Raw genomic sequence first — 27806 nt, forward strand, 5'->3', positions numbered from 1 at the left:
ATGTATTACAGCATTTATTCTATGTTTTCCTGGCTAGGCTGTAAATGTTTACTGAATTAAAGAAATATATCATTCAAATTCCTAAATCAATATGCAAAACATTTCTCACAGAGCAAATGTTCAACTAACATTGGTCAAACTAATTAATTACTGATTGAATGAAAAGTTTTATTAGGATTATGGTTACAGCTAAAAGTTGCCTAAATGACTTAATCTGTGTAAAACTGAAGATTTTTTAGATATAACAACTATATCTAAAACGCCCAGGAACACAAGCCTATATATGCTGTTTTTTACACACAAGTTTATTGCTACCCTGGCAAATTCTACATTCTCTCTACATAGGAGAATTTGCTCATGTAGAATAATCACCTGTTAAGTTTCACCGCATCTAACAGGTTCCAAGAAGGATGGTCAGGCCACAAAATCTCACCAATATTTTGACCCAACAAACTCTGACTCCTCCCAAACTGTTCTCTGCTTAGAAGTGAAAAAATAAAATAAAACCAAATGAAGATGCCTGGATTGAGTGCTCAGTCCTTATGGGGCTCACAGACCCCCATGAGCAGGAAAAAAAAAAAAAAGAATTTTTCTAGATTTCTGACAATATGAATATTCTTCAAAGATCCCATTGCTGTTTCCTGCAGTTGATCAACACCATTGCAGGTTAATCACTAGAAACTTGACAACTGACTAACCTAGCAGAAGCATGAAATACAGTCTAAATAGGAATCATTTTTAAATGAATTTACTGAACTTTATATTGCCCCAACAGATTTTCATTTCTTGATAGCCCACTAAGAAAAGATAGACTTTTAAAACTTAATAAAAAGCGTTGAGTGCTACTTTAGTAATCCGTTGATATACTATCCTTAACGTGTATTTATTAAGATTTTTGATTTCAACTTCAGTGAAATATTACTCATTTCAACTTCAGTAAAATATTACTCAACATTTAACATTAAAAAATAATGCATTGATATTTCTAATTTTAAAATTAACAACGTAACTAATTATAACTATTTGTACAAAGTATAGCAAAATATTAGTGTCTCAAGATTACTACATACCAATCTAAGACTGAGTCCAAAGCAGTGTTTTAAAATTTTCCTTTCAAAACCCAAACTTCATTTCTCTGTTACCAAACATGACTTCAGTTAGCGATTTACAAATATTTACACAGGGAAAAATATACCAAAAGCCATCAACAAAGACTGTTTTTGATTACTCTGGGATTCTAACCCATTTAGATTCTTCTAAGAATCATCTTGAGCATGCAGTTTAGAAATGCTTGTTTGAACGACTTAATCTTACATTGTTCATAAACACACAACATATTGAAAGAACACATGAAAAATTGTTGCTTTTACTGGTATTAGAGGGTAGTTTTAATACAAGTTAAATACAAACACAATTGTTAGATTCAGTCACTTATCCTGCAAAACAATATGCCAAGATCAACCTTGAAGCCAAGATCAACCTTGAAGCATTTATAAAAATGAAAATGTATAAAATATCTTCCTCAATTAACTCTAAGGACTCTGTATACAAATGCAAGAATTTGAACTTATCAATAATACATCAAATGTTGAGCAACTAATTGAGCAGTAAAAAAACAATTTCTGATCTTAAAATTAAATAGCTCCAGGTAAAAGCATGTAATTTCCCACATCTACTATCTTTGTATTCTGCACAGAGTTCCAAGGCAAAGATTGCTTCTGGATTTATGCATTACCAGAGAGGATGACCTGTTTGGCTGGCTTATCACAGGCCTTTTAGTCTTCTTTCCTGATAGATCCTTTGCTCCTTTGGGAGGAGGCACAGGAACTGGTTTCCATGGAATTGGGTTATAAAAGGCTGGCTCTGGATAAGAATTTCCACTGTAAAAACCTAAAATTATGAAAAAATCAGAACAAAACAAGAAGAAAACTTTTTGAGATCAAAGAAACTACATATTTTAAAATTCATAGAAAAATGTTAAAAGGGCAAAAATATCATTGATAAACCAATTTGACTCATTTAAAACTTGAACTCTCAAATATTTTCAAACACAGTAAGTGTTGAAGTAAAAATTAAAATATAAATCTAAGCATTCAAAGAACATTAATGTTCAAATCTATATATATAGAAACTCATAAAAGTTCTCCTAAGAAATTAATTTTAGAACCCTTAAATTGAACAAAATCTTCATTTTAACTCAGTCAGGGAAACCGCTGATTGTGTACATGTTTCCCCTAGTCGGACACTAAAGTTTGCAGAAAAAATATATGTTGCATATGTAGCTAAAGTGAATCAAGATTCTTGTTTAGAACCACTTAAATTCTAAATCACTGTCACTTAATCAGATTTCATAATATCACTGTAATTTTGATAATTAAGAGCAGTAGAGCATTTGCAAATATATTTATTAGAATAAAACTTATTTAAATGCAAAAAATAAAATAATCCATTATTTCACCAATTAAGTTCTAGTCAATATGTATATTCCACCTAAGTTTTAACTTTACTATCCAATCATTTGGTTAAAACCACTGCTTATTACTCTTATTTCAAACGAGAACAAAAAAACAGAGCAGACCCTGCTCGGTAGCTGTAATGGATGACCTCTGTGACATGCAGGAGAGGCCTAAATCCTGACAGCAGGAATGTGTCATTCAGACATTGGCAACCCACTTTGACTGCATAGATATGTCAACACACACTTCACCACGGTGGTCAAAACAAAGTCTGGAATATGTCCTATTGTGTGAACAAAACAGAATGGGAGTATTTTTAATAATAAATCACTTAAACAAGTGAAGGCAGCTGTCAGCAAGGCATGAGCTTCCAACATGAAGTACAAAGAAAAACATGCATTGCCATTTATAATCAGACCAAGCCTAAAGGCCAACCAGGTCTGTGTCTGGTTCATGTGCTGTCTAGTATTCCACCCTGCAAAAAGAATGTGCCAAAGACACTGGAAGCTCTGCCTCAGAGAGGGTTAGAAAAGGGGAAGAAAATGACCCCTTCAATATATCCTGATTAAGGCTTTAAAATCCAAGGAATGTAAGAAAATTTTACTTGTTTCTTAACCTTAGAAATCATTACCTTGCAGTTTTACCACTATTGCCTTTAAAATGTATCTGGTTTTAGAGAATGACAACAAATTTGTAGTATCTCCACAGGAATACAGTATGTTATAATCTTCCAGAAAATAGTAATTTGAAAGAAAAAAGATTTTTACACATTTCTATTTCTGTCAAAAGGAAACATAATATATAATATTCACTCCTGCAAGCCATATTTATGTAACCCACATAACATAAAAACCAACCTGTGAGTTTTCCATTGGCATAACCATAGCTCTTTGCAGCTGGACGAGGTTTATGTTTTGCATTTTCCAACCATTCCTTAAACTTTTTTTCTGCTATTTCCTTTTTTTCCTGTAATTCAGCCTGCCGTTGTTTTTCTTTTTCCTTAAAATGACAAGACCAAAGAATCTCCAGGGATATTCTGTAACTAAAAATTCTATTCAAATTCTACTGACTCTTTTCCCCAGTAGCTCCCCATCCCAATGGCTTTCTGATCAGAAATACTGAATCATAATTCTATAGAGAGCAAAATTTAACATGATCAGGGATGTGATATGAAGGTGGCTGCCTCTAAATAATGACATTAAACCTAAGAAGAAAAAAGCAATTTGCTGTTTTAAAATAGAATAGTAATTTATAATAATGTAATAAAACTTTCCATAAAAGTGCATTGAATAATATTTAAAAGCATAAACAACAATAAAAAGTTTGAACGTGACTGCAGAAATATCAATAGGCTTATTAATACTTCTCAACCTAAGAAAACCACAAATGCATATTCATTTCTGAAGCTTAATTATAGTATAACAAGTAGGGGTAGCTACATGTATTTATATTATGATAAGATAGTGCCAATTTTCTATTAGAAACTCTTTATACAATATAGCTGGCACATGTAAACACGAAAGTCATGTATTCTAACTGATCACTTTAGTGAAAATACCTTTTCTTTCTTCTTCTTCTCACATTCTTCAGCATTTTTTTTCTTTAACCATTCTTCATATTTTTCTTTTGCCTTTTCTTGTAAATGTTCTTTCTCCAGCTCCTTTGCTGCTTTTTCCTCCCTTTCTTTATTAATTTTTTGTTCCCTTTCTTTTCTTTTCTTAAATAAAAATGAAGGAATTTTAATTGGAATATCTGTAATCATCCTCATACAAGGGAGAAGTGTTATATGCAGCAATTCTCTAAACTTCAGTTATTTCTTAAAATAGGTGGTAAAATAGTGGTTGACACAGTGTGGCTTATGAAAATATATAACATACCTGCACTTACCTGATCAATTTTAGTCTACCAGCTTGAGTATACGTTTCATGATGGCCATAACAAAGGTCTTGTTTGACAAAGTACACTCAGAGCCTGGAACAGTGTTAAGTAAATAGTAGGTGTTCTATAAAGATTTGCTGAGTAAATTAGTGGACAGAAATTATGACCTATTAGACTGTCCTGAATCTTAGTGGGTTTTTTTTGATGGATGTTTACCCCCACTCTAAAATAGGAGCCACATGTGTACACATTCCCCAGACAATTTGCCAATACAAATACTTGGATAAATTTTCACCATCAAAGAGTTACAGAGCACAAATTTTGGCCCATTAAGTACTGCTATAAGGGCACATACAGACAAATCTCTGGCTATGTAATTCTTATAAGCCTTACACAGACCAAGGATTGGCAAACTATGGCCTGCAGGCCAAATATGGTCCATCAACCACCTGTATTTGTAAACAAAGTTTTACTGAAATGTGGCCACACATTTATTTACACATTTATTGCCTATGCTGCTTTTGCACCACAACAGCAAAGTTAAATAGTTGCAACAGAGATTGCATGGTCCACAAAGCCTAAAATTTTATCTAGCCCCTTGAAGAAAAAACTTGACACAGACTATAAGTCAATGTTTCTTCCTTTTCTCACTCAAAAGATAATCTACCAACACAGCTAAATTCTAAATAACCAATGACATGGCTAGCTCTCTTAATCAAAGGTTTAGAAAATAATCTGCAAACACGAAGTATATGCAATACAAATGCCACATACATCACCCTTCATTGAGCAAAGAAATATGAGCCAAGAAATTCTTCCCTTAAAAGCATCTTGTAGAATACTTTAATACAAGCAATTCAAATAAGACCCAAGTAACGAACATCAGTTACATACAACATATGTCCAGTGCTGTGCAGGAAAGGCGGGTCTTAAAAATCAAAGCACGGGAATTCCCTGGTGGTCCAATGGTTAGGACTTTGTGCTTTAACTGCTGAGGGCACAGGTTCAATCCCTCCTCAGGGAACTAAGATCCCACAAGCCTCGAGGAGAGGCCAAAGAATAAAAAAATTAAAGCCCCTGTCATTCCCCAAGTTGCTATATTTCCTTATTGTTGGTCTGCCAATAGCTGCAAAAGGAAATCCTTTCTTGCTGAGAACTCAATATCCATTGAAATAATGCTGGAATTTAACTATTGGGTTAAATTCCACAAAGAAGTTAAGTAATCTGCCCAAGGTCGCACAGATGGTAAATGACAGATCACTACATATCTCTTATATACATATGAGAGAACGCTGAAAACAATTTTTTGCCAATAAACTCAATTTAAATAAGATGTCAAAATTCCTTAAAAATACATCACTTTCCAAAACCGATTCAAGAAGAAACAGAGTAACTGAATGAGCCTCTACTTGTAAAAACAATTCAGAATTTAAAACTTTCCCACAAAGAAAACTCTAGCCTCCAGTTGCTTCACTGGTAGAGTCTATCACACGTCTAAGGAAGCAACAGTACCAATTACTACACAAATTGTTTTAAAAAACAGAAAAAGGGAACACTTCCAAGCTCATTTTAGGAGCCCACTATTTCTCTAAAGTCCAAACCAAATATGAAAATTACAAGATAATATTAGGAATAAGTCAAGATAACTGCTCTCATCAAAAACATGAAATACTTAGGGATACATTTTAAAAAGACGTATAATACCCCTGTACATTGAAAACAAAAAAAAAGAAGAAAAAAACAGATAAATATGGCTTAAATAAATAGAAAAAAATCATGTTTATAGATTTATAATTTGATATTATTAAGATAGCAATTTTCTCCTGAATGATCTATACATTTAATGCAATCCCAATAGTATCAGGCACTATTCAAGCAAGCATGATTAGGGAAATTGATAAGCTAATTCTAAACGGAAAGGGTGCAGAGCAGCTAAAACAATTCTGAAATAGAAGAAAAACGATGGAAGACTTACACTATTTGATTAGAAAAATTTTAAACTCAAGAATTACTATATAAAGCTATAGTAAGCAGATAGTGTAGTACTGGCATAGGATATGGATCAATTGAACAGAATACAGTCCAGAAATAGACCCAGACGTATTTGGCCAATAGATTTGAAATAAAAATGTCAGGGTAACTGAGTAGGGAAAATATTATCTTTCAACACAGTGTTGGAACAACTGTATGTCCATATTCCAAAAAAATGAACCTTGACCCTTATCACATGCCAACATTAAAATTAACTCAAAATGCAAATAGGTAAAAGCTGAAGTTATAAAACTTCTAGAAGAAAACAATGGAGAATATTTTATAACCGTGGCATAGGCAAACGTTTCTTTAATAGAACACAAAACCCACAGACTATAAAAGAAAAAACAGAAATATGGAACTTAACCAAAATTTAAAATTTCTGCTCTTTAAACATATAAAAAAATTAAAAGGAGGAAATATTTATAATACATGTTACAGGACTTAAAGGAATATAAGAATTCTTACAACTTACTATTAAGACACACAAAATGGGAAAAACTTAAACACTAAACTAAACAAACAAAAAACAAGAGATGTAGAAATGGTCAGTAGTGCTATGGATTGAATTCTGTCCCATCAAAATTCATATATTGAAGCCCTAATCCTCAATGTAACTTTCTTTTCTTTTTTTTAAATTGGAGTATAGGTGGTTTACAATGTTGTGTTTAGTTTCAGGTGTACAGCAAAGTGATTCAGTTATACACAGACACATTCATTACTTTTCAGATTCTTTTCTCATATAGGTTATCACAGAATATTGAATAGAGAGTTCCCTGTGCTATACAGTAGGTCCTTGTTGTACACAGTAGTGTGCGTATGTTAATCACGAGGCTCCTGATTTATCACCCCACCCCCCCATGTTTCACCTTTGGTAACCATAACTTTGTTTTCAATATGTGTAAGTCTGTTTCTGCTTTTGTAAATAAGTTCATTTGTATCATTTTTTAAAAATTTGATACCACATATGAATGACATCATATGATATTTCTCTTTCTCTGACTTACTTCCCTAAGTATGATAATCTCTTGGTCCATCCATGTTGCTGCAAATGGCATTTTGTTCTTTTTTATGACTGAGTAATATTCCATTGTAAGTATGTACCAACTCTTCTTTATTCCTCTGTCAATGGACACTAGATTGCTTCCATGTCTTGTCTACTGTAAACAGTGCTGCAATGAACACTGAGGTACACCTGTCTTTCTGAATTATGGTTTCCTCCAAATATATGCCTAGGAGTGGGATTGCTGAATCATATGGTAGTTCTAGTTTTTCAAGGAACCTCTAAAATGTTCTCCATACTGGTTTTACCAATTTACATTCTCACCAACAGTGTAGGAGAGTTCCCTTTTATCCACACCCTCTCCAGCATTTATGCTTTGTAGACTTTTTGATGATGGCCATTCTGACCAGTGTTAGGTGATACCTCATTGTAGTTTTGATTTGCCTTTCTATGGTAATTGGTTTTGTTGAGCATCTTTCCATGTGCTTTTTGGCCATCTGTATGTCTTCTTGGGAGAAATGTTTACTTAGATCTGCCTACGTTTTCAAAAAATTTTATTTTATTTACTTTTTTATACAGTAGGTTCTTATTAGTCATCAATTTTATACACATCAGCATATACATTGCAATCCCAATCGTCCAATTCATCATACCACCATACCCACACCCCCGCGGCTTTACACCCTTGGTGTCCATAAGTTTATTCTCTACATCTGTGTCTCCACTTCTGCCCTGCAAACCAGTTCATCTATACCATTTTTCTAGGTTCCACATACATGCGTTAATATACGATATTTGTTTCTGTCTTTCTGACTTACTTCACTCTGTATGACAGTCTCTAGATCCATCCATGTCTCAACAAATGACCCAATTTCATTCCTTTTTATGGCTCAGTAATATTCCATTGTATTTATGTACCACATCTTCTTTATCCATTTGTCTGTTGATGGGCATTTAGGTTGCTTCCATGACCTGGCTATTGTAAATAGTGCTGTAAAGAACATTGGGGTGCATGTGTCTTTTTGAATTATGGTTTTCTCTGGGTATATGCCCAGTAGTGGGATTGCTGGATCATATGGTAATTCTATTTTTAGTTTTTTAAGGAACCTCCATAATGTTCTCTACAGTGGCTGTATCAATTTACATTCCCACCAACAGTGCAAGACGGTTTCCTTTTCTCCACACCCTCTCCAGCATTTCTTGTCTGTAGACATTTTGATGATGCCCATTCTAACCACTGTGAGGTGATACCTCATTGTAGTTTTGATTTGAATTTCTCTAATAATTAGTGATGTTGAGCAGCTTTTCATGTGCTTCTTGACCATCTGTATGCCTTCTTTGGAGAAATGTCTATTTAGGTCTTCTGCCCATTTTTGGACTGGGTTGTTTGTTTAATATTGAGCTGCATGAGCTGTTTATATATTTTGGAGATTGATCCTTTGTCCGTTGATTCGTTTGCAAATATTTTCTCCCATTCTGAGGGTTGTCTTTTCTTCTTGTTTATGGTTTCCTTTGCTGTGCAAAAGCTTTGAAGTTTCATTAGGTCCCATTTGTTTATTTTTGTGTTTATTTCCATTACTCTAGGAGGTGGATCAAAAAAGATCTTGCTGTGATTTATGTCAAAGAGTGTTCTTCCTACATTTTCCTCTAAGTGTTATAGTGTCCAGTCTTACATTTAGGTCACTAATCCATTTTGAGTTTATTTTTGTGTTTGGTGTTAGGGAGTGTTCTAATTTCACTCTTTTACATGTAGCTGTCCAGTTTTCACAGCACCACTTATTGAAGAGACTGTCTTTTCTCCATTGTATATCCTTGCCTCCTTTGTCATAGATTAGTTGACCACAGGTGCATGGGTTTATCTCTGGGCTTTCTATCTTGTTCCATTGATCTATGTTTCTGTTTTTGTGCCAGTACCATATTGTCTTCATTACTGTACCTTTGTAGTATAGTCTGAAGTCAGGGAGTCTGATTCCTTCAGCTCTGTTTTTTTCCCTCAAAACTGCTTTGGCTATTCGGTGTCTTTTGTGTCTCCATACAAATTTTAAGATTTTTGTTCTAGTTCCGTACAAAATGCCATTGGTAATTTGATAGGGATTGCATTGAATCTGTAGATTGCTTTGGGTAGTATAGTCATTTTCACAATGTTGATTCTTCCAATCCAAGAGCATGGTATATTTCTCCATCTGTTGGTATCATCTTTAATTTCTTTCATCAGTGTCTTATACTTTTCTGCATACAGGTCTTTTGTCTCCCTAGGTAGGTTTATTCCTAGGTATTTTATTTTTTTGTTGCAGTGGTAAATGGGAGTGTTTGCTTAATCTCTCTTTCAGATTTTTCATCATTAGTGTATAGGAATGCAAGAGATTCCTGTGCATTAATTTTGTATCCTGCAACTTTACCAAATTCATTGATTAGCTCTAGTAGTTTTCTGGTGGCATCTTTAGGATTCTCTATGTATAGTATCATGTCATCTGCAAACAGTGCCAGTTTTACTTCTACACTTCCAATTTGTATTCTTTTTATTTCATTTTCTTCTCTGATTGCCGTGGCTAGGACTTCCAAAACTATGTTGAATAACAGTGGTGAGAGTGGACATCCTTGTATTGTTCCTGATCTTAGAGGAAATTCTTTCAATTTTTCACCATTGAGAATGATGTTTGCTGTGGGTTTGTCGTATATGGCCTTTATTATGTTGAGGTAGGTTCCCTCTATGCCCACTTTCTGGAGACTTTTTATCATAAATAGATGTTGAATTTTGTCAAAAGCTTTTTCTGCATCTATTGAGATGATCATATGGTTTTTATTCTTCAATTTGTTAATATGCTGTATCACATTGATTGATATGTGTACATTGAAGAATCCCTGCATCCCTGGGATAAATCCCACTTGATCATGATGTATGATCCTTTTAATGTGTTCTTGGATTCTGTTTGCTGGTTTGTTGTTTAAGATTTTTGCATCTATATTCATCAGTGATATTGGTCTATAACTTTCTTTTTTGTAGTATCTTTATCTGGTTTTGGTATCAGGGTGATGATGGCCTCATAGAATGAGTTTGGGAGTGTTCCTTCCTCTGAAATTTTTGGAAGAGTTTGAGAAGGATGGGTGTTAGCTCTTCTCTAAATGTTTCAAAGAATTCAACTGGGAAGCCATCTGGTCCTGGACTTTTGTTTGTTGGAAGGTTTTTAATCACCATTTCAATTTCAATACTTGTGATTGGTCTGTTCATATTTTCTATTACTTCCTGGTTCAGTCTTGGAAGGTTATACCTTTCTAAGAATTTGTCCATTTCTTCCAGGTTGTCCATTTTATTGGCATAGAGTTGCTTGTAGTAGTCTCTTAGGATGCTTTGTTTTTCTGCAGTGTCTGTTGTAACTTCTCCTTTTTCATTTCTAATTTTATTGATTTGAGTCCTCTCCCTCTTTTTCTTGACAAGTCTGGCTAATGGTTTATCAATTTTGTTTATCTTCTCAAAGAACCAGCTTTTAGTTTTATTGATCTTTGCTATTGTTTTCTTTGTTTCTATTTCATTTATTTCTGCTCTGATCTTTATGATATCTTTCATTCTGCTCACTTTGCATTTTGTTTGTTCTTTCTCTAGTTCCTTTAGGTGTAAGGTTATATTGTTTGAGATTTTTCTTGTTCTTGAGGTAGGCTTGTAGAGCTATAAACTTCCCTCTTAGAACTGCCTTTGCTGCATCCCATAGGTTTTGGATCATCGTGTTTTCATTGTCATTTGTCTCTAGGTATTTTTTTATTTCCTGTTTCATTTCTTCAGTGATCTCTTGGTTATTTAGTAACGTATTGTTTAGCCTCCATGTGTTTGTGTTTTTTACGTGTTTTCCCCGTGATTCATTTCTAATCTCATAGTATTGTGGTCAGAAAAGATGCTTGATATGGTTTCAATTTTCTTAAATTTACTGAGGCTTGATTTGTGACCCAAGATGTGATCTATCCTGGAGAATGTTCCATGCGTACTTGAGAAGAAAGTGTAATCTGCTGTTTTTGGATGGAATGTCCTATAAATATCAACTAAATCTATCTGGTCAATTGTGTCATTTAAAGCTTCTGTTTCTTTATTTTCATTTTGGATGATCTGTCCATTGGTGTAAGTTAGGTGTTAAAGTTCCCCACTATTATTGTGTTACTGTCGATTTCCTTTTTTATAGCAGTTAGCAGTTGCCTTATGTATTGAGGTGCTCCTATGTTTTGTGCATATATATTTATAACTGTTATATCTTCTTCTTGGGTTGATCCCTTGATCATTATGTAGTGTCCTTTGTTGTCTCTTGTAAGATTCTTTATTTTAAAGTATATTTTATCGATATGAGTACTGCTATTCCAGCTTTCTTTTGATTTCCATTTGCATGGAATATCTTTTTCCAACCCCTCACTTTCAGTCTATATGTGTCCCTAGGTCTGAAGTGGGTCTCTTTTAGACAGCATATATATGGGTCTTGGTTTTGTATCCATTTGGCAAGCCTGTGTCTTTTGCTTGGAGCACTTAATCCATTCACGATTAAGGTAATTATTGATAGGTATGTTCCATGACCATTTTCTTATATTGTTTTGGGTTTGTTTTTGTAGGTCCTTTTCTTCTCTTGTGTTTCCCACTTAGAGAATTTCCTTTAGCATTTGTTGTAGAGCTGGTTTGGTGGTGCTGGATTCTCTTAGCTTTTGCTTGTCTGTAAAGCTTTTGATTTCTCCATCGAATCTGAATGAGATCCTTGCCAGGTAGAGTAATCTTAGTTGTAGGTTCTTCCCTTTCATCACTTTAAGTATATCATGCTACTCCCTTCTGGCTTGTAGAGTTTCTCCTGAGAAATCAGCTGTTAACCTCATGGGAGTTCCCTTGTATGTTATTTGTCATTTTTCCCTTGCTGCTTTCAATAATTTTTCTTTGTCTTTAATTTTGGCCAATTTGATTACTATATGTCTTGGTGTGTTTCTCCTTGGGTTTATCCTGTATGGGACTCACTGTGCTTCCTGGACTTGGGTGGCTATTTCCTTTCCCATGTTAGGGAAGTTTTCGAATATAATCTCCTCAAATAGTTTCTCTGGTCCTTTCTCACTTCTTCTGGGACCCCTATTATGTGCATGTTGCTGCGTTTAATGTTGTCCCAGAGGTCTCTTAGGCTGTCTTCATTTCTTTTCATTCTTTTTTCTTTATTCTGCTCCACAGCAGTGAATTCCACCATTTTGTCTTCTAGGTCACTTGTCCGTTCTTCTGCCTCAGTTATTCTGCTATTGATTCCTTCTAGTGTAGTTTTCATTTCCGTTATTGTATTGTTCATCTCTGTTTGTTTGTTCTGTAATTCTTTTAGGTCTTTGTTAAACATTTCTTGCATCTTCTCGATCTTTGCCTCCATTCTTTTTCCGAGGTCCTGGATCATCTTCACTATTATTATCCTGAATTCTTCTTCTGGAAGGTTGCCTATCTCCACTTCATTTAGTTGTTTTTCTGAGGTTTTATCTTGTTCCTTCATCTGGTACATAGCCCTCTGCCTTTTCATCTTGTCTTTGTTTCTGTGAATGTGGTTTTTGTTCCACAGGCTGCAGGATTGTAGTTCTTCTTGCTTCTCAACTTAATCTCTTTAAGGCTAAATGCGCATATGCCAACATTAGCAGCCTGAATCTTACAATACCTGCTAGTGTTGAAGGGTCTCCTGCAGAGGCATGGTGTGGCTGTGGCTCACCGTGGGGACAAGGACACTGGAAGCAGAAGTTCTGGCAAGTACTCCTTGGTGTGAGCCCTCCCAGAGTCTGCCTTCTACCTACTTTTTGATTGGGTTGTTTATTTGATATAGAGCTGCATGAGTTATTTGTATATTTTGGAGATTAATCCCGTTTCAGTTGCTTCGTTTGCAAATATTTTCTCCCATTCTGTGGGTTGTCTTTTTATTTGTTTACGGTTTCCTTTGCTGTGTAGAAGCTTTTAAGTTTCATTAGGTCCTATTTGCTTATATTTGTTTTTATTTTCATTAGTCTAGGAGGTGTATCAAAAAATATCTTGCTGCAATTTAAATCAAGGAGTATTGTGCCTACGTTTTCCTCTAAGAGTTTTATACTGTGTAGCCTTACATTTAGGTCTTTGATCCATTTTGAGTTTATTTTTATGTATAGTGTTTATGAATGTCTAATTTCATTCTTTTACATGTAGCTATCCAGTTTTCTCAGCACCACTTTTTGAAGAGACTGTCTTTTCTCCTTTGTATATTCTTGCCTGCTTTGTCATAGATTAATTGACCATAGGTGGGTGGGTTTATTTCTGGGCTTTCTCTCCTGTTCCATTGATCTGTATTTCTGTTTTTGTGCAAGTACCATACTCTTTTGATTACTGTAGCTTTACAGTATAGTCTGAAGTCAGGTAACCTGATTCCTCCAGCTCTGTTTTTCTTTCTCAGAATTGCTTTCACTATTCAGAGTCTTTTGTGCTTCCATATAAATTTTAAAAATCTTTGTTCTACTTCTGTGGAAAATGTCATTGGTAATTTGACAGGGACTCCACTGAGTCTGTAGTTGCCTTGGGTAGCATAGTCATTTTGACAATATTGATTCTTCCAATCCAAAACAATACCTTTCCACATCATCTTTGTGTCACCTTTGATTTCCTTCATCACGTCTTATAGTTTTCAGAATACAGGTCTTTTGTCTCCTCAGGTAGGTTTACTCCTATGTATTTTATCCTTTTTGATGTGATGGTAAATGGGATTGTTTCCTTGATTTCTCTTTTTGATCTTTAGTTGTTAGTGTATAGGAATGCAAGATTTTGGTGTATTAATTTTGCATCCTGTACATTTACTGAATTCACTGATAAGCTCTAGTAGTTTTCTGGTAGCATCTTTTCTATGTATAATATCATGTTGCTGCAAACAGTGACAGTTTTACTTCTTTTTCAATTTGCATTACTCTTATTTCTTTTTCTTCTCTGATTACTGTGGCTAGGACTTCCAAAACTATGCTGAATAAAAGTGGTGACAGTGGACATCCTTGTCTTGTTCCTATCTCAAAGAGAATGCTTTCAGCTCTTTACTGTTGAGAATGTTAGCTGTGGACTTGTCATATAAGGCCTTTACTATGTAGAGGTAAGTTCCCTTTATGCCTACTTCTGGAGAATTTTTATCATAAATGGGTGTTGAATTTTGTCAAAAGCTTTTTCTGCATCTATTGAGATGATCATATGGTTTTTAGTCTTCAGTTTGTTAACATGGTGTATAACACTGATTGATTTGTGGATATTGTAGAATCCTTGCATCCCTGGGATAAATCCCACTTGATCATGGTGTATTATGGATTCAGGTTGCTAGTATTTCGTTGAGGATTTTTCCGTCTATGTTCATCAGTGATACTGGCCGGTAATTTTCTCTTTTTGTGGTATCTTTGTCTGGTTTTGGTATCAGGGTCATGGTGGCCACATAGAAAGTTTGGGAGTGTTCCTTCCTCTGCAATTTTTGGAATAGTTTCAGAAGGATAGGTGTTAACTCTTTTCTACATGTTTGATAGAATTCGCCTGTGAAGCTATCTGGTCCTGCATTTTTGTTAGTTGGAAACTTTTTAATCAGTTTCAATTTCAGTACTTGTGATAGGTCTATTCATATCTTCTGTTTCTTCCTGGTTCAGTCTTGGAAGCTTGTACCTTTCTAAGAATTAGTCTATTTTTCCAAGTTGTCCATTTTATTGGCATATAGTTTTTTGTAGTAGTCTCTTATGGTCCTTTGTATTTTCATTTTCATTTCTAATTTTATTGATTTGAGTCCTCATTTTTCTTGATGAATCTGGCTAACCGTTTATCAATTTTGTTTATCTTCTCAAAGAATCAGCTTTTAGTTTCATTGATCTTTACTACTGTTTTCTTCATCTCTATTTCATTTATTTCTGCTCTGATCTTTATGATTTCTTTCCTTCTACTAACTTTGGGTTTTGTTTGTTCTTCTTTCTCTAGTTCCTTTACATGTAAGGTTAGGTTGTTTTTTTGAGATTTTCTTGTTTCCTGAGTTAAGACTGTATTGCTATGAACATCCCTCGTAGAACTGCTTTTGCTGCACCCCATAGGTTTTGGATCATCGTGTTTTCATTGTCATCTGTCTCTAGGTATTTTTAAATTTCCTCTTTGATTTCTTCAGTGATCCATGGTTGTTTTGTAACATATTATTTAGCCTCCATGTGTTTGTTACGGTTTTTATTTCCTGTAATTGGTTTCTAATCTCATAGTGTTGTGGTTAGGAAATATTCTCGATATGATTTCAATTTTCTTAAATTTACTGAGGGTTGATTTGTGGCCCAAGATGTGATCTATCCTGGAGAATGTTCCATATGCACTTGAGAACAATCAAAGGAATGTTGTAATAAATACGAATTAAGTCCATAGGGTCTAGTATGTCATTCAAGACCTGTGTTTCCTTGTTGATTTTCTGTCTGGATGATCTGTCCAGTGATGGGACTGGGGTGTTAAAGTCCCACACTATTATTGTGTTAGTGTCAATTTCTTTTTTTATGGCTGTTAGCATTTGCCTTGTATATTGAGGTGCTCCTATGTTGGGTGCACATATATTTGTAATTGCTATATCTTCTTCGTGGATTGATCCCGTGATCGTTATGTAGTGTCCTTCTTTGTCTCTTGTAACAGTCTTTATTTTAAAGTCTATTTTGTGTGATGTGAGTTTTGCTACTCCAGCTTTCTTTTGATTTCCATTTGCATGGGATACCTTTTTCTGTCCCCTCACATTCCCTCTGTATGTGTCCCTAGGGCTAAAGAGGGTCTCTTGTAGACAGCATATATATGGGTCTTGTTTTTGTATACATTCAGCCTGTCTGTGTCTTTTGGTTGGAGCATTTAATCCATTTACATTTAAGGTAATTATCGATATGTCTGTTCTTACTGCCATTTTGTTAACGAGGATTTGTTTTTGTAGGCCTTTTTTCTTCTCTTCCTCCTCTCTTGTGATTTTTTTTTCCCCCTTTGCGGTACACGGGCCTCTCACTACCGTGGCCTCTCGCACCACGGAGCACAGGCTCTGGACGTGCAGGCTCAGCGGCCATGACCCAAGGGCCCAGCCGCTCCCCAGCATGTGGGATCCTCCCGGACCAGGGCACGAACCCATGTACCCTGCATCGGCAGGTGGACTCCCAACCACTGCCCCACCAGGGAAGCCCTTTTCTTGTGATTTGATGTCTATCTTTTAGCGTTGTGATTGGGTTGCTTCTTCTTTTTCGTGTGTGTATCTATTGTAGAATTTTGGTTTGTGGTTCCCAAAAGGTTTTGACCTAGCAGTCTATATATGTACAAGACTGTTTTAACTTGCTGGTCTCTTAATTTCCAATGCATTATCAATATCCTGCATTTGTACTCTTCTCACGACTGCTGGTTTTACTATCATATTTGTGCGTGGATGATTTCCTACCTTTGCTTTATGTTTGTCTTAACTGGTGAGCTTTCCCATTCATAATTTTCTTGATTCTAGTTGTGGTCTCTTCTGCCTAGAGAAATTCCTTTAGCACTTGTTTCAAAGCTGGTTTGGTGGTGCTGAATTCTCTTAGGTTTTGTTTGTCCATAAAGCTTTTGATTTCTCCGTCAAATCTGAATGCGAGTCTGCTGGGTAGAGTATTCTTGGTAGTAGGTTTGTCCCTTTCGTCACTTTAAATATATCATCCACTCCCTTCTGGCCTGCAGATTTTCTGCTGAAAAATCAGCAGATACCTTATGGGGATTCCCTTGTATGTTATTTGTTTCTCTTCCCTGTTGTTTTTAATTGTTTGTATTTAATTTTCGTCAGTTTGATTAGTATGTGTCTCATCTTGTTCCTCCTTAGGTTTATCTTGTATGGGACTCTCTGGGCTTCCTGGACTTGAGTGTTTCCTTTCTAATGTTAAGGACGTTTTCAGCTATAATCTCTTCAAATATTTTCTCAGGCTCTTTCTCTCTTCTCCTTCTTGGACCCCTACAGTGCTAATATTGGTGCATTTAATGTTGTCACAGAGGTCTCCAAGACCATCCTCATTTCTTTTCATTCTTTTTTCTTCATTCTGTTCTGCAGCAGTGATTTCCAACATTCTGTCTTCCAGCTCACTTATTCATTCTTCTGCCTCAATTCGTGTGCTATTGCTTCCTTCTAGTGTATTTTTCATTCCAGTTATTGTATTGTTCATCTGTTTATTCTTTAGATCTTCTCTTTGTTAAACATCATTTGTATCTTCTCAATCTGTGCCTCCATTCTTTTCAGAAATTTTGGATCATCTTTACTATCGTTACTCTCAATTCTTTTTCAGGTAGTTTGCCTATCTCCACTTGATTCAGTTGTTCTTGTGGGTTTTTATCTTGTTCTTTCGTCTAGAACATATTTCTCTGCCATCTCATTTTGTCTAGCTTTCTGTGTTTGTGGTCTTCTTTCCACTGGCTGCAGGATCATAGCTCTTGCTTCTGGTGTCTGCCCTCTGGTAGGTGAGTTTGGTCCTGAGGCTTGTGCAGGCTTCCTGGTGGGACTGGTCCCTACCCACTAGTGTGTGGAGCTGGGTCTTGTCCCTCTGGTGGGCAGACCATGTCAAAGGGTGTGTTTAGAGGTGGCTGTAAGCTCAGTACAGCTTTAGGCAGCCTGTCTGCTGATGGGTGGGGCTGTGTTCCTATCTTGCTGGTTGTTTGGCCTAAGGCATTCACGCACTGGAGCCTCTAGGCTGCTGGGTAGGGCCAGGTCTTGATGCCAAAATGGCAACCTCTGGGAGAGCTCAAGCCAATCAATATTCTCTGGGGCCTCTGCCACCAGTGTCCTTGCCTCCCCCCCCCATAGTGATCCAGAGCCAATCTCAACCTCCCCAGGAGACCCTCCAAGACTCATAGGTAGGTCCAGCCCAAGCTCCTATGGAATTACTTCTTTGTGCTGGGTCCCAGTGTACATGAAACCTTGTGTGTGCCCTCCAAGAGTGGAGTCTCTGTTTCCCCCAGTCCTATGGAGCTCCTGCACTCAAGCCCCACTGGTCTTCAAAGCCAATTGCTCTGGGATTCCTCCTCTTGATGCCAGACCCTCAGCCTGGGGAGCCTGAAGTGGGGCTTAGGACTTTCACTCTTGTGGGAGAACCTCTGTGATATAATTATTTTCCAGTCTGTGGGTCGCCCACCTGGCGGGTATGGGATTTGATTATGTTGTGAAAGCGCCCTCCTACCATCTCATTGTGGCTTCTTCTTTGTCTTTGAATGTAAACTATCTTTTTTGGTACGTTCCAGTCTTTTTTGATAGTTGTTCAGCAGTTTGTTGTGATTATGGTATTTTCATGAGAGGAGGTGAGCTCAAGGCCTTCTACTCCACCATCTTTTCCAGAATCAAGGGGCTGATTTTAGTTTGGATGCTTGCTGTTTCTTTCCTCAGCATGGGCTGGCTGTTATCCCCTTGACATGGGGTGTGCAGGTGCAGCAGCCCTTGTGCACTCCCCGGACAGTGTGGGCAGCACTTGGCAACTTCTTGTGGATCTCGTAGTGGTGGCCCGTGCCTGCCTATGGAGCCCATGATTGCAGTGGTGACTTGAGCCCACACCCAGAGCTTCTGTAGGCAGTGTCCCGTTGCCTGGGAGCACTTACAGGGGAAGAAGCTCTTATGGTGGTCCTGTCCCTCTTCTCATGTGCCCCTAATAGTGGCACCTTGCTTTTCTGGCAGGCGCCAGCTTCTTCTGAGTACACCCTCAGTTGCCACAAGCTAGCCTCTGCAGGCTGTCTCTGAACAACCAACCCTGGTCCTTTCCCTGGGTCTGACCTCTGAGGCTTGAGCTTCAGCACCCAGTCCCCACCCGCAGCAACAGAGGAGCATCTCAGGCTGGAGAACACAAGGTGGTGGTGCCGACCTTCTGTGCAGGTTACTCTCCATTTTGCCTTCTGCAAACCGGTTGCTGTGCTCTCCTCCTAGGCTCCGAAGCTCTGCCTCCATCCAGGCTGATCCCCCACCAGTGAAGGGACTCCCAGGGTGCGGGAACCTTTTCTCCTTCACAGCTCCCTCCCTGCAGTGCAGGCCCATCCCCATTCCTTTCTATTTCCTTTTGTCCTACCCAGTTACTTGGAGGTTTTCTTGTCCTTTCAGAAGTTTGAGGTCTTCTGCCGGCGTTCAGTAGATATTCTATGTGAATCGTTCCACTTGCAGATGTGTTTTGAATGTTTCTGTGGGAGTAGGTGAGCTCCCTGTCCTACTCCTCCACCATCTTGATCCCCCAGCCTGTAACTGTGTTTTGAGATAGGATAGGATAGGTAATCAAGTTCATAAAGGTGGGGCCCTAATCCAAAAGGACTGGTGTCCTTACAAGAGGAAGAGGAGACATCAGGGATGGGCATGTACACAGAAAAGGCCATGTGAGGGTATGGAGAGAAGGCAGTCATCTGCAATCCAAAGAGAGAGGCTGCAAGAGAAACCAAACCTTGCAGACACCTTCATTTTGGACTGTCAGCCTACAGAACTGTAAGAAAATTTCTGTTGTTTAAGCCACTCAATCTGTGATATTCAATATTTTGTCATGACAGCCCTAGCAGACAAAGCGAATAAGCTTATGAAAAGATGGTAAATACCATTAGATCTCAGGAAAATGGAAATTAAAACAACAATGATAAACTACTACACACTTAATAGAATGACAACGTTAAAAAGACTGAGAATCTGGCAAGGATGTGGTGCACTTGGAACTTTCAGACAATAGTGGTAGGAATGTAGAAGTGGCACAAGCACTTTATAAGAAATTGCCGAACTATTTTTTAAAGTTAAACACACACTTACCATACAACCCAGCAATTCAGTTCCTAGGCATTTACCCAAGAGCAATGAAAACAAGTATCCACAAAAAGACTTGTACGTAAGTGGTCACAGAATTTTATTCATAATATCCCAAAACTGGAAACAATCCAATTATCCCATCAACTAGTGAATGGTTAGACAATTTGTGGTATTCCACAGAATAGAATATCACTCAGCAATAAAAAGGAACAATCTTAATACCTGAAATATCGGCAATTTTTAAAAACAGAAGAAGGCTGACACAAAGGAATATATATTGAATGATTCTACCTATAGGAAATACTAGAAAAGGCAAATCTAATCTACAGGAACAGAAAGCAGACTTATCCTTCCTTGGAGCTGGGGTTAGTTGGTGGGAAGCAGGGGCTGAATGCAAGGGAGCACAAGGGAACTATCTGGAGGAATAGGAAATGTCTTCTACCTTGGCTGTAATGCCGGTTTCACAGGTACATAAGCTTGTCAAACCTCATCAAACTTAAAATAGGTGTGTTTTATTGTATGTAAATTATTGCTCAATGAAGCTGATTTTAAAACATCAGACAGACAGGCCCTCTGCAGCATTTAAACTACAGAAGAGAGGATAGAATGCCTTTAGTTAGCAAAAGGAGACCAGAGCAGACATTCAGAGAGAAGTACTGAGAGAGAGTAGCCAGCCACTAAGTGGCTTCAGATTTTCTGGCACTGCAGTGCTGTACCACACAGAGAATAACGATAAATCTTTTTTTTTTTTTTTTTTTTTAAGATGGTGCCCTGAGAGAACCTTTGTTTCTTCAAACTAAAGGAAACTAACAAACCAACTAACTACTCAAAGTTTCTGAATTTCTATTTTGGTTCCTTCAATAGTATCTGGCACATAATAAACGTGTTGAATGCATGAATGATGCACTGATGACAGTGTTATCAATCATACACTTTGCTGATTGGAATTAATTTTTTACATTAAAACAGTTCCATGGTTTAAAAAAACTGTTTAAAAATAAATTTATTTTTAATTCTCAAACAATGAAGGCAAATGCCCTTTTGCAAGATATGTGGTAACACACTGTAAAAAAACAAATCTAAAAAATGAATTAGCATGGCAACACAAATGTCAGAGTACCAGATGAGATAAGCCATTTATTTGAAAAGGATTTAACAATTTATAGCACAATATAAGAAATTAGCTTTGCTAATGGACATATAAATTCTTTTTGTCTGATTTTTTGATAGAACACAGTGAAAATAACTTAGAGAAAATAATGCCACAGATATATCTAAAATGTGAATGAAGCTGGAAGCAGCAGAGGACCACACACCATGAAATGTAAACAGAGGAGAAAAAAGCTAGATGCCAGACAGGAAGAGAAGAACCAGAAGAGCAGTCTTTACAAATAGAGGTAAGTATAACCAAGACTGAAATAAGAAATCTGATAGTTCTTAAGGCAAAAAAAAAAAAAAAAAAAAAACAAGAGTGATCAATTATTCCTTAGTATGCACAGGAATTCTGCAGAATAAGTAAATTTCTCAAGGTTCATTTTTAAACTCTTCTCAACCTTATGGAATCTTGCTTTCGATAATTAGTGATTTATGTCAGGGCAAGCCACTTCCCTTCAAAAAAAAGAAATAATTTTTCTCAAATAATTGGATTAGATCTACTGCCACTAATTAAAACAGAGAATATATCATCTCTACATTCTTAGACAAACAATATATCATCTCTACATTCTTAGACAAACAACTATGTTTGATTAGCATGGTAAAATGAGCTTAATGGAGTCAGAAGATAAGAGAAGCTTTTAGAGGAGAGAGCATACTATTCAATACATGCAAAACTTTTATTTTCTAGCTATATATTTCAAAAAAGTATCACTCAAAGCTTGGTTGTAGTTACACAGGCTTATTTTGATTTTGGCATTTATTCACAAAGAACTCTTTCTTGTATTATGGGATGTAGCAAACTTAAAAAAAATAATTTACTTCTGAAGTAAAGAACAAATATATTTATGGTTATAACATACACACGCCTAGCCAATTTCCTTCTTATAATACTTGGATGAAGAAAGCTATGTCATCTTCAATTTACTGGAATTATTTACTAGGTACTATTAATACCACTAGGCACTGCATTCAATAATAGTTAGGACCCAAAAGTTAGAAATAATTTAAAATTTTTGTCTTACAACTTAAATCAAACATTTGACTGAATTCATAAAATTGGATATTAATAATAAAAGCAGTACCATTCTAAATGTGTAAAAAAATCACAACAGACAAGATTTTTTTTACATTTCTAATTTGAGATCTAATACAAGACTGTATTAAAACTGAAAGGAAAATGATACATTTATTCATTCACTCATTTATTCCAAAAACAAATGCTTACTATATTACAAAGCATTATGTTAGTTAGATCTTGTAATGGATAAAAATATAAAAAATAACTTAAAAAACACAAAAAAACCCAAAAAGCTCCTATCCTTAAGAGTCTTAAAATTACAAGGGGGGGCTTCCCTGGTGGTGCAGTGGTTGAGAATCCACCTGCCAATGCAGGGGACATGGGTTTGAGCCCTGGTCCGGGAAGATCCCACATGCCACAGAGCAACTAAGCCCGTGCGCCACAACTACTGAGCCTGCGCTCCAGATTCCGTGCGCTACAACTACTGACGCCCGCACGCCTAGAGCACGTGCTCCACAACAAGAGAAGCCACTGCAATGAGAAGTCTGTGTACCACAACAAAGAGTAGCCCCTGTGAGCCACAACTAAAGAAAAGCCTGCACGCAGCAACGAAGACCCAACGCAGCCAGAAATAAATAAATTTATTAAAAAAAGAAGAAAAATACAACTAGCAACAAAGTATATCATATACTGCATTGTATTTTGTATAAAGTGATATAAATTAAACAAGGACTCAGAGAAGAAAAGAATTTCCAGCATGTGATCAGCAAATGATTCATGTAGGAAATACTTTGAGTTGGATAATAAAAGGAAAGGTAGGGTGAAAAATGTGATGAGATCCCATACTGAAGAGATACCATATTAAAAAAAAGGAAATGAGACACAGAAGTGTTCTCAAAACTTCTCATGAACATATATTCCTAGGGGCGGGGGAGCACAGTCCAAAGCCCAAGATTTCTTTGAAATCTACTGTGTATTTTAAAAATAATATAAAATTTATGTTCTACTCTATTAAATATCTGTGCTTGCTTTAACATAAAACTAACGTTTTTCCTTTCAAAATTTTCCAGCAACACTAATACTCCAAGAAGATGGGCCATGCTTATCCTGAGTGTGCTCCCCAAAGATGCCAGTCAGAAGCTGACAGTATGGAATGAAGGGCAGCACAGTTGGAAGGAGATGTGGCTCGGAGAGCAGAGAGTAGAAGGTATTTAACCAGCCAGGCTAGAACAGTTCAAATGTTATTCAGAGGACAGTGGGGAATCATGAAAGATATATTTTGAACTGAGGGATGACACTTGACTTTTTGGCAAGATTAGTCTGGCAAGGACACAGAGGATGAAGTCATATTTTGGGGCATTTTTAAGCATCAGGTACTGATCTAACTGCTGGATAACTGAACAAGAGGCAGAAATCCCTGCCCTTAAAATCCCTGCCCTTATGGGGCTTTACATTTCAGTATGGGGAAATAAACAATAAGTTGAAAAATGTGATGAGACCTGACAGGAAGAGATCACAAACAGGAGAGTGGTGACTGTAAAGGAAAGGCGAGGATGATTAGAAACAAAAGAATTCTGATTATGCCTAGGTGATTGAGATGATAGTAGTACTAATATCAGAAATCAAGGAGTCAGAATGATGGTTCTATGAGAGGAGAATGGATAAAAATGGGTTGTTTTATATTTGCAGGTCCAGAGGACCCTACCAACCTAACAGATGAAAATCCAAGGCTCTGGGAGGTCAGGTCTGGAGATACAAACTTCATAACTACCTGCAGTCAGATACGAGTGGAAGCCACATGAGGGAGAAGGGAGAGAAGCAGAGAGCAAAGGGCAAAAGATTTGATAAATGTCCCTGAGGGGAGAAAAAAAAAAATCAGGTTAGAGAAGAAATAATCTAAGAGAAAATGAGAAAACACAGGTAATGGCAAGGAGTAACAGGAAGAAGACTTTGCAAAGGAGACGTCAGTATGTGTGCACACTTTTTTCTCCTTACCTGTTCATTCTTTTTCTGAACCCATTCCTTGTGCTTTTCTTCAGCAATTATCTTTCTCTTTTCACGTTTTTCCACTTCTTTCTTTTTCTCTAGCTGTTCATTTAATTCCTGTGGATTTTATTCAAGCAAAAGGCAACATTTAATAGAAGTACTCAACCTCACATATTTTTTTTTAATGTCTGAGGTTAACCAAATTAAACAAGAATATAGTTTCCTTTATAGAAAATATACCATTAGTGACAATAACTAACTTAAGCAACTAGTCTATGATGAAAGGAAGGCATTGGTAAAAAGTGTAAGTCATTTTCTAGAAATGCAAATAATTGCTTGGCAGCAAAACACTAGTTTCTTAGACTAAACTTCAGCTAAATTACCCTCATTGAAATCAACTTTCCCACACATAAATTTTGGCATCACTGTACACTACTGGCAGAAGCTCAAGAAAATTGCAACATTTTTACAGTTATATAAAGCTTCTAGATTCTTGATGAAGATAAAGGGTAGGAATTAAATAATCCCTAAATTAAACTTTTAATTCAGAGTTACACCAAAGAAGAAATGTAGGGAAAAAAAGGATCCAGATTTTTCTTTGCTGGTTTTATAGCTGCTGGAGTGTAAAACAAAACCACATTCATATCCTAGATTATTTAACTGCCTTGCTGTCACTCGAATCTACATGTTTGGGCATTTCCTCAGGAGAAAGAATGTGGAAAGTATGGCCAAATAAAACTACAAGCTGAATGCCACCACTCTGTCACTCATCAGTTAAATTACTGCATTAGTTGAGAATGCTGTTCAAACTAGACTCCTAGGACTCTACTACCATAATTACTGGTTATTCTTCTCTCTCCTTAGATACCAGAAATTGGATACTTTTATATGTCTTCCACTGGACCTCATCCCCATGCCTCCCTTTCCCAAGGACCTACCTACCTCAGCATGGGTGGCAGTGAGAAAGACAATTTTTCAACTCTCAGACAATTCCAGTGTGTTAAATGAAATGAAGATAAAACTTGACACCAAGAACATATCTTGTATACTTGAGAACAACTGGTCTAAGGATACCTGTCTTCCGTGATCTCTCATCCTAGAATTCTGCTGCATCGGAAATAGCTTCCCTCACTCATTCAGAGTCTTCCAACTTTTAAACACTATATTCCCCCCATCCCCCCAAAGTAAAATATCCATTTTGGTTTTAAAAGGACTCTTCATTACCTCTGCAGCTGCTATCCCTTGATTATTCACTTAATACTTTTTTTTTTTTAAATGGAGCACTTACTATAAAGATAGCAAGAACTGAGATGCAGGGATGAAATTCCAGAAGTCTCTGATGTAATCTAATTCCGTATACACAAAATAATGAAGTGCTGCATTGTGAGATACTGTGTAGAATAAGAGCTCAGAAAAGGGAAGGGAAGATGAGAGGAGAAAGAGTATGGTTCAGGGTAGTAAAAAAACGAGCACCATGAGAGGAACAGTGAGGAGATGGCTTGACTAGAACGGGGAGAGGAGGTGACTAGAAAGTCAGACTGTGGTACTAACTAGATGGAAAAAGGTCTTTTGAGACAGGCAGAGTAAACACTACGAAGCAGGAATACATGGCAAAAGGGATGATTTAAAACTCTTAATGATAAAGGTTGAAAACTGCATTTGAAGGGATCAGAACTATCATGAGGGAGACTGACTAGGAGGTTGCCACGGTACGAGTTGGAAGGGGACAAAAGTCTGGACTAGTGTCACGAAACAAGGGGGAATATGTGCATGTGCATGACAGACTAGATATAGATTTGACAACCACATTTTCCAAAATAGTCCTAAATTTGATTGTCAAGAAAGTTATTTAAATATACAACTAAAGATAGGACTGGTTACATTTATGTACCCTTTAAAATTCTTCATATAATTAAGCTCAAAAGTCAGAAAAAAAATCAGACACTGTATTCCTATTTTATGGTTCACAAATTTTAGTTAATGCTGACATAAGAGTTAAAGATGAAGGAAGGGTCAAAAGTACCTAGAAAATGCTACCACTGACCCAAACAGTGCTTTAATCTCAGGATGTCTGTTCAAGTGATTTGCAACCTCAGAATATACATCACATTCTGAGAAACAACCCTCCCTTCCAAGGCTGGCTCCCCTCAGAATTTCCCACCTTAAATGCCTCCATCTTTTTGCCACCAAGGCCAGCCTCTTCCAGACACGGCTGGAGTCTTCTCTCACAAGGCCCCTATGTCATCTTCTGGTACACCACTGAATTTCAACAGAATTATACATCTTCCCACAGCGTAAACACTTGATTATAGAAAACCAAAATCCAAAGAGGATCCTAAACATGCATTTTTAATTTCAATAGCTTTTGCTGACTTTCAAAGAAAGTTTCACCACTAAAGGTAACAATTAGAAAAACTCAGTATCTGAGTTCCACCAACTCTATATCCTGCCCTATTCCTTCATGAAGGGCTGATGAATGAATCAAAGGCCAGAGCATGATGGTGGAAAAAAAAAAAAAAAAGCACCTGAATTATTCACAAATTAGATAATTTTTATAATTTAGAATAGACGATACTAAAATGTTAAAAATTAAAATTAGCCAAAGGCCATAGAGAATTCAAGGTAGTCTGCTAAAGAATTTTTTTAAATAATAAAAATTTAAGTAAAATTTACATGCCCTACAAAACCAATATGGCAGCTTTTCACAATACTAATGTTCAATATTTACCACATTTTATCACCTCAACATAGTTACAAATGTAAAAAAAAATTGTAAGCCTAATTTTGATGAGTTAAAATAATTTTTAACTCAATCTTACAGGGATATCTGAAACAAATCTAAATGTTGCTGAAATCAAATTTATGATGGGGGATGATCTTTTTAATGACCCAATTACCTTTAAATTTTCCTTCAAGGTTTCAAGGAAGAATATAAGAAAGCCAGGGTAAATTTAAAATTAAATACTAAGTCTGACCCCTTTATTTCTAAAATGCATCTTGGTATTGTAGAAAAAAACACATTAAATTGGAAGTCAAAAAAACTAGGATCCAGTCCCAGCTTTGCCACTAACTGAAAAAACCTTGGCAAAGCTACTCTCTGGCTCTCATGTTTTAATAGGGATCTGAGATGAATTGTTCCTTGTGGTTAAAAATCTGTGCTTTTAGTGATATGATTTATAAATAAGTTAGAGAATACAGTAAATAAGGACAGAAAATAAGGAAAACATGACTTAGAAAATAAAACAAAGGGAAAGGCATGAAAAAAATGTGAATACCACAAGAGCTCAAAATAAGTTTATACCAAAGTGAGTAGTTTACCCATATGTTATGATATCCCTGGCATAACTGATATGGTTAAGACTCATGCTAAAATATTTTCACTGCTTCAGAGTTAAGTAATGACATAGATATAAGAAATGTCCAACTACTAAATATGTGAAAAGGTTTAAATCATTCAATTATACTCTGCTACCTGCTTAATCATTGAGGTAGGGACTTTATATTCATTATTTTATTTTAATCTGTTCTCAAAATAA

General features: G+C 36.4%; 1 protein-coding gene across 2 annotated transcripts in view; it reads right to left on the bottom strand.

Moving 5' to 3' along the window:
* Positions 1–1330: 1330 nt before the first annotated feature.
* Positions 1331–27806, bottom strand: part of CCDC34 (coiled-coil domain containing 34) — a 48309-nt gene continuing 21833 nt past the window's right edge. Inside the window, exons 3-6 of one of the 2 annotated variants that reach the window (XM_029206822.1) lie at positions 24280–24387; positions 4015–4173; positions 3314–3455; positions 1340–1890 (exon numbers count right to left, since the gene is read on the bottom strand). In XM_029206822.1, the coding sequence (XP_029062655.1) occupies positions 1676–1890; positions 3314–3455; positions 4015–4173; positions 24280–24387 (624 nt within the window). In that variant the 3' untranslated portion in view covers positions 1340–1675. Of the gene's footprint in view, positions 1891–3313; positions 3456–4014; positions 4174–24279; positions 24388–27806 lie in introns of both variants that reach the window. The other variant, XM_029206821.1, reaches the window with a different exon arrangement.

Source organism: Monodon monoceros, unplaced genomic scaffold (assembly GCF_005190385.1).
Source record: "Monodon monoceros isolate NGI ecotype Baffin Bay Population unplaced genomic scaffold, NGI_Narwhal_1 Super_Scaffold_7, whole genome shotgun sequence".
In the NCBI taxonomy this organism is placed as follows: domain Eukaryota; kingdom Metazoa; phylum Chordata; class Mammalia; order Artiodactyla; family Monodontidae; genus Monodon; species Monodon monoceros.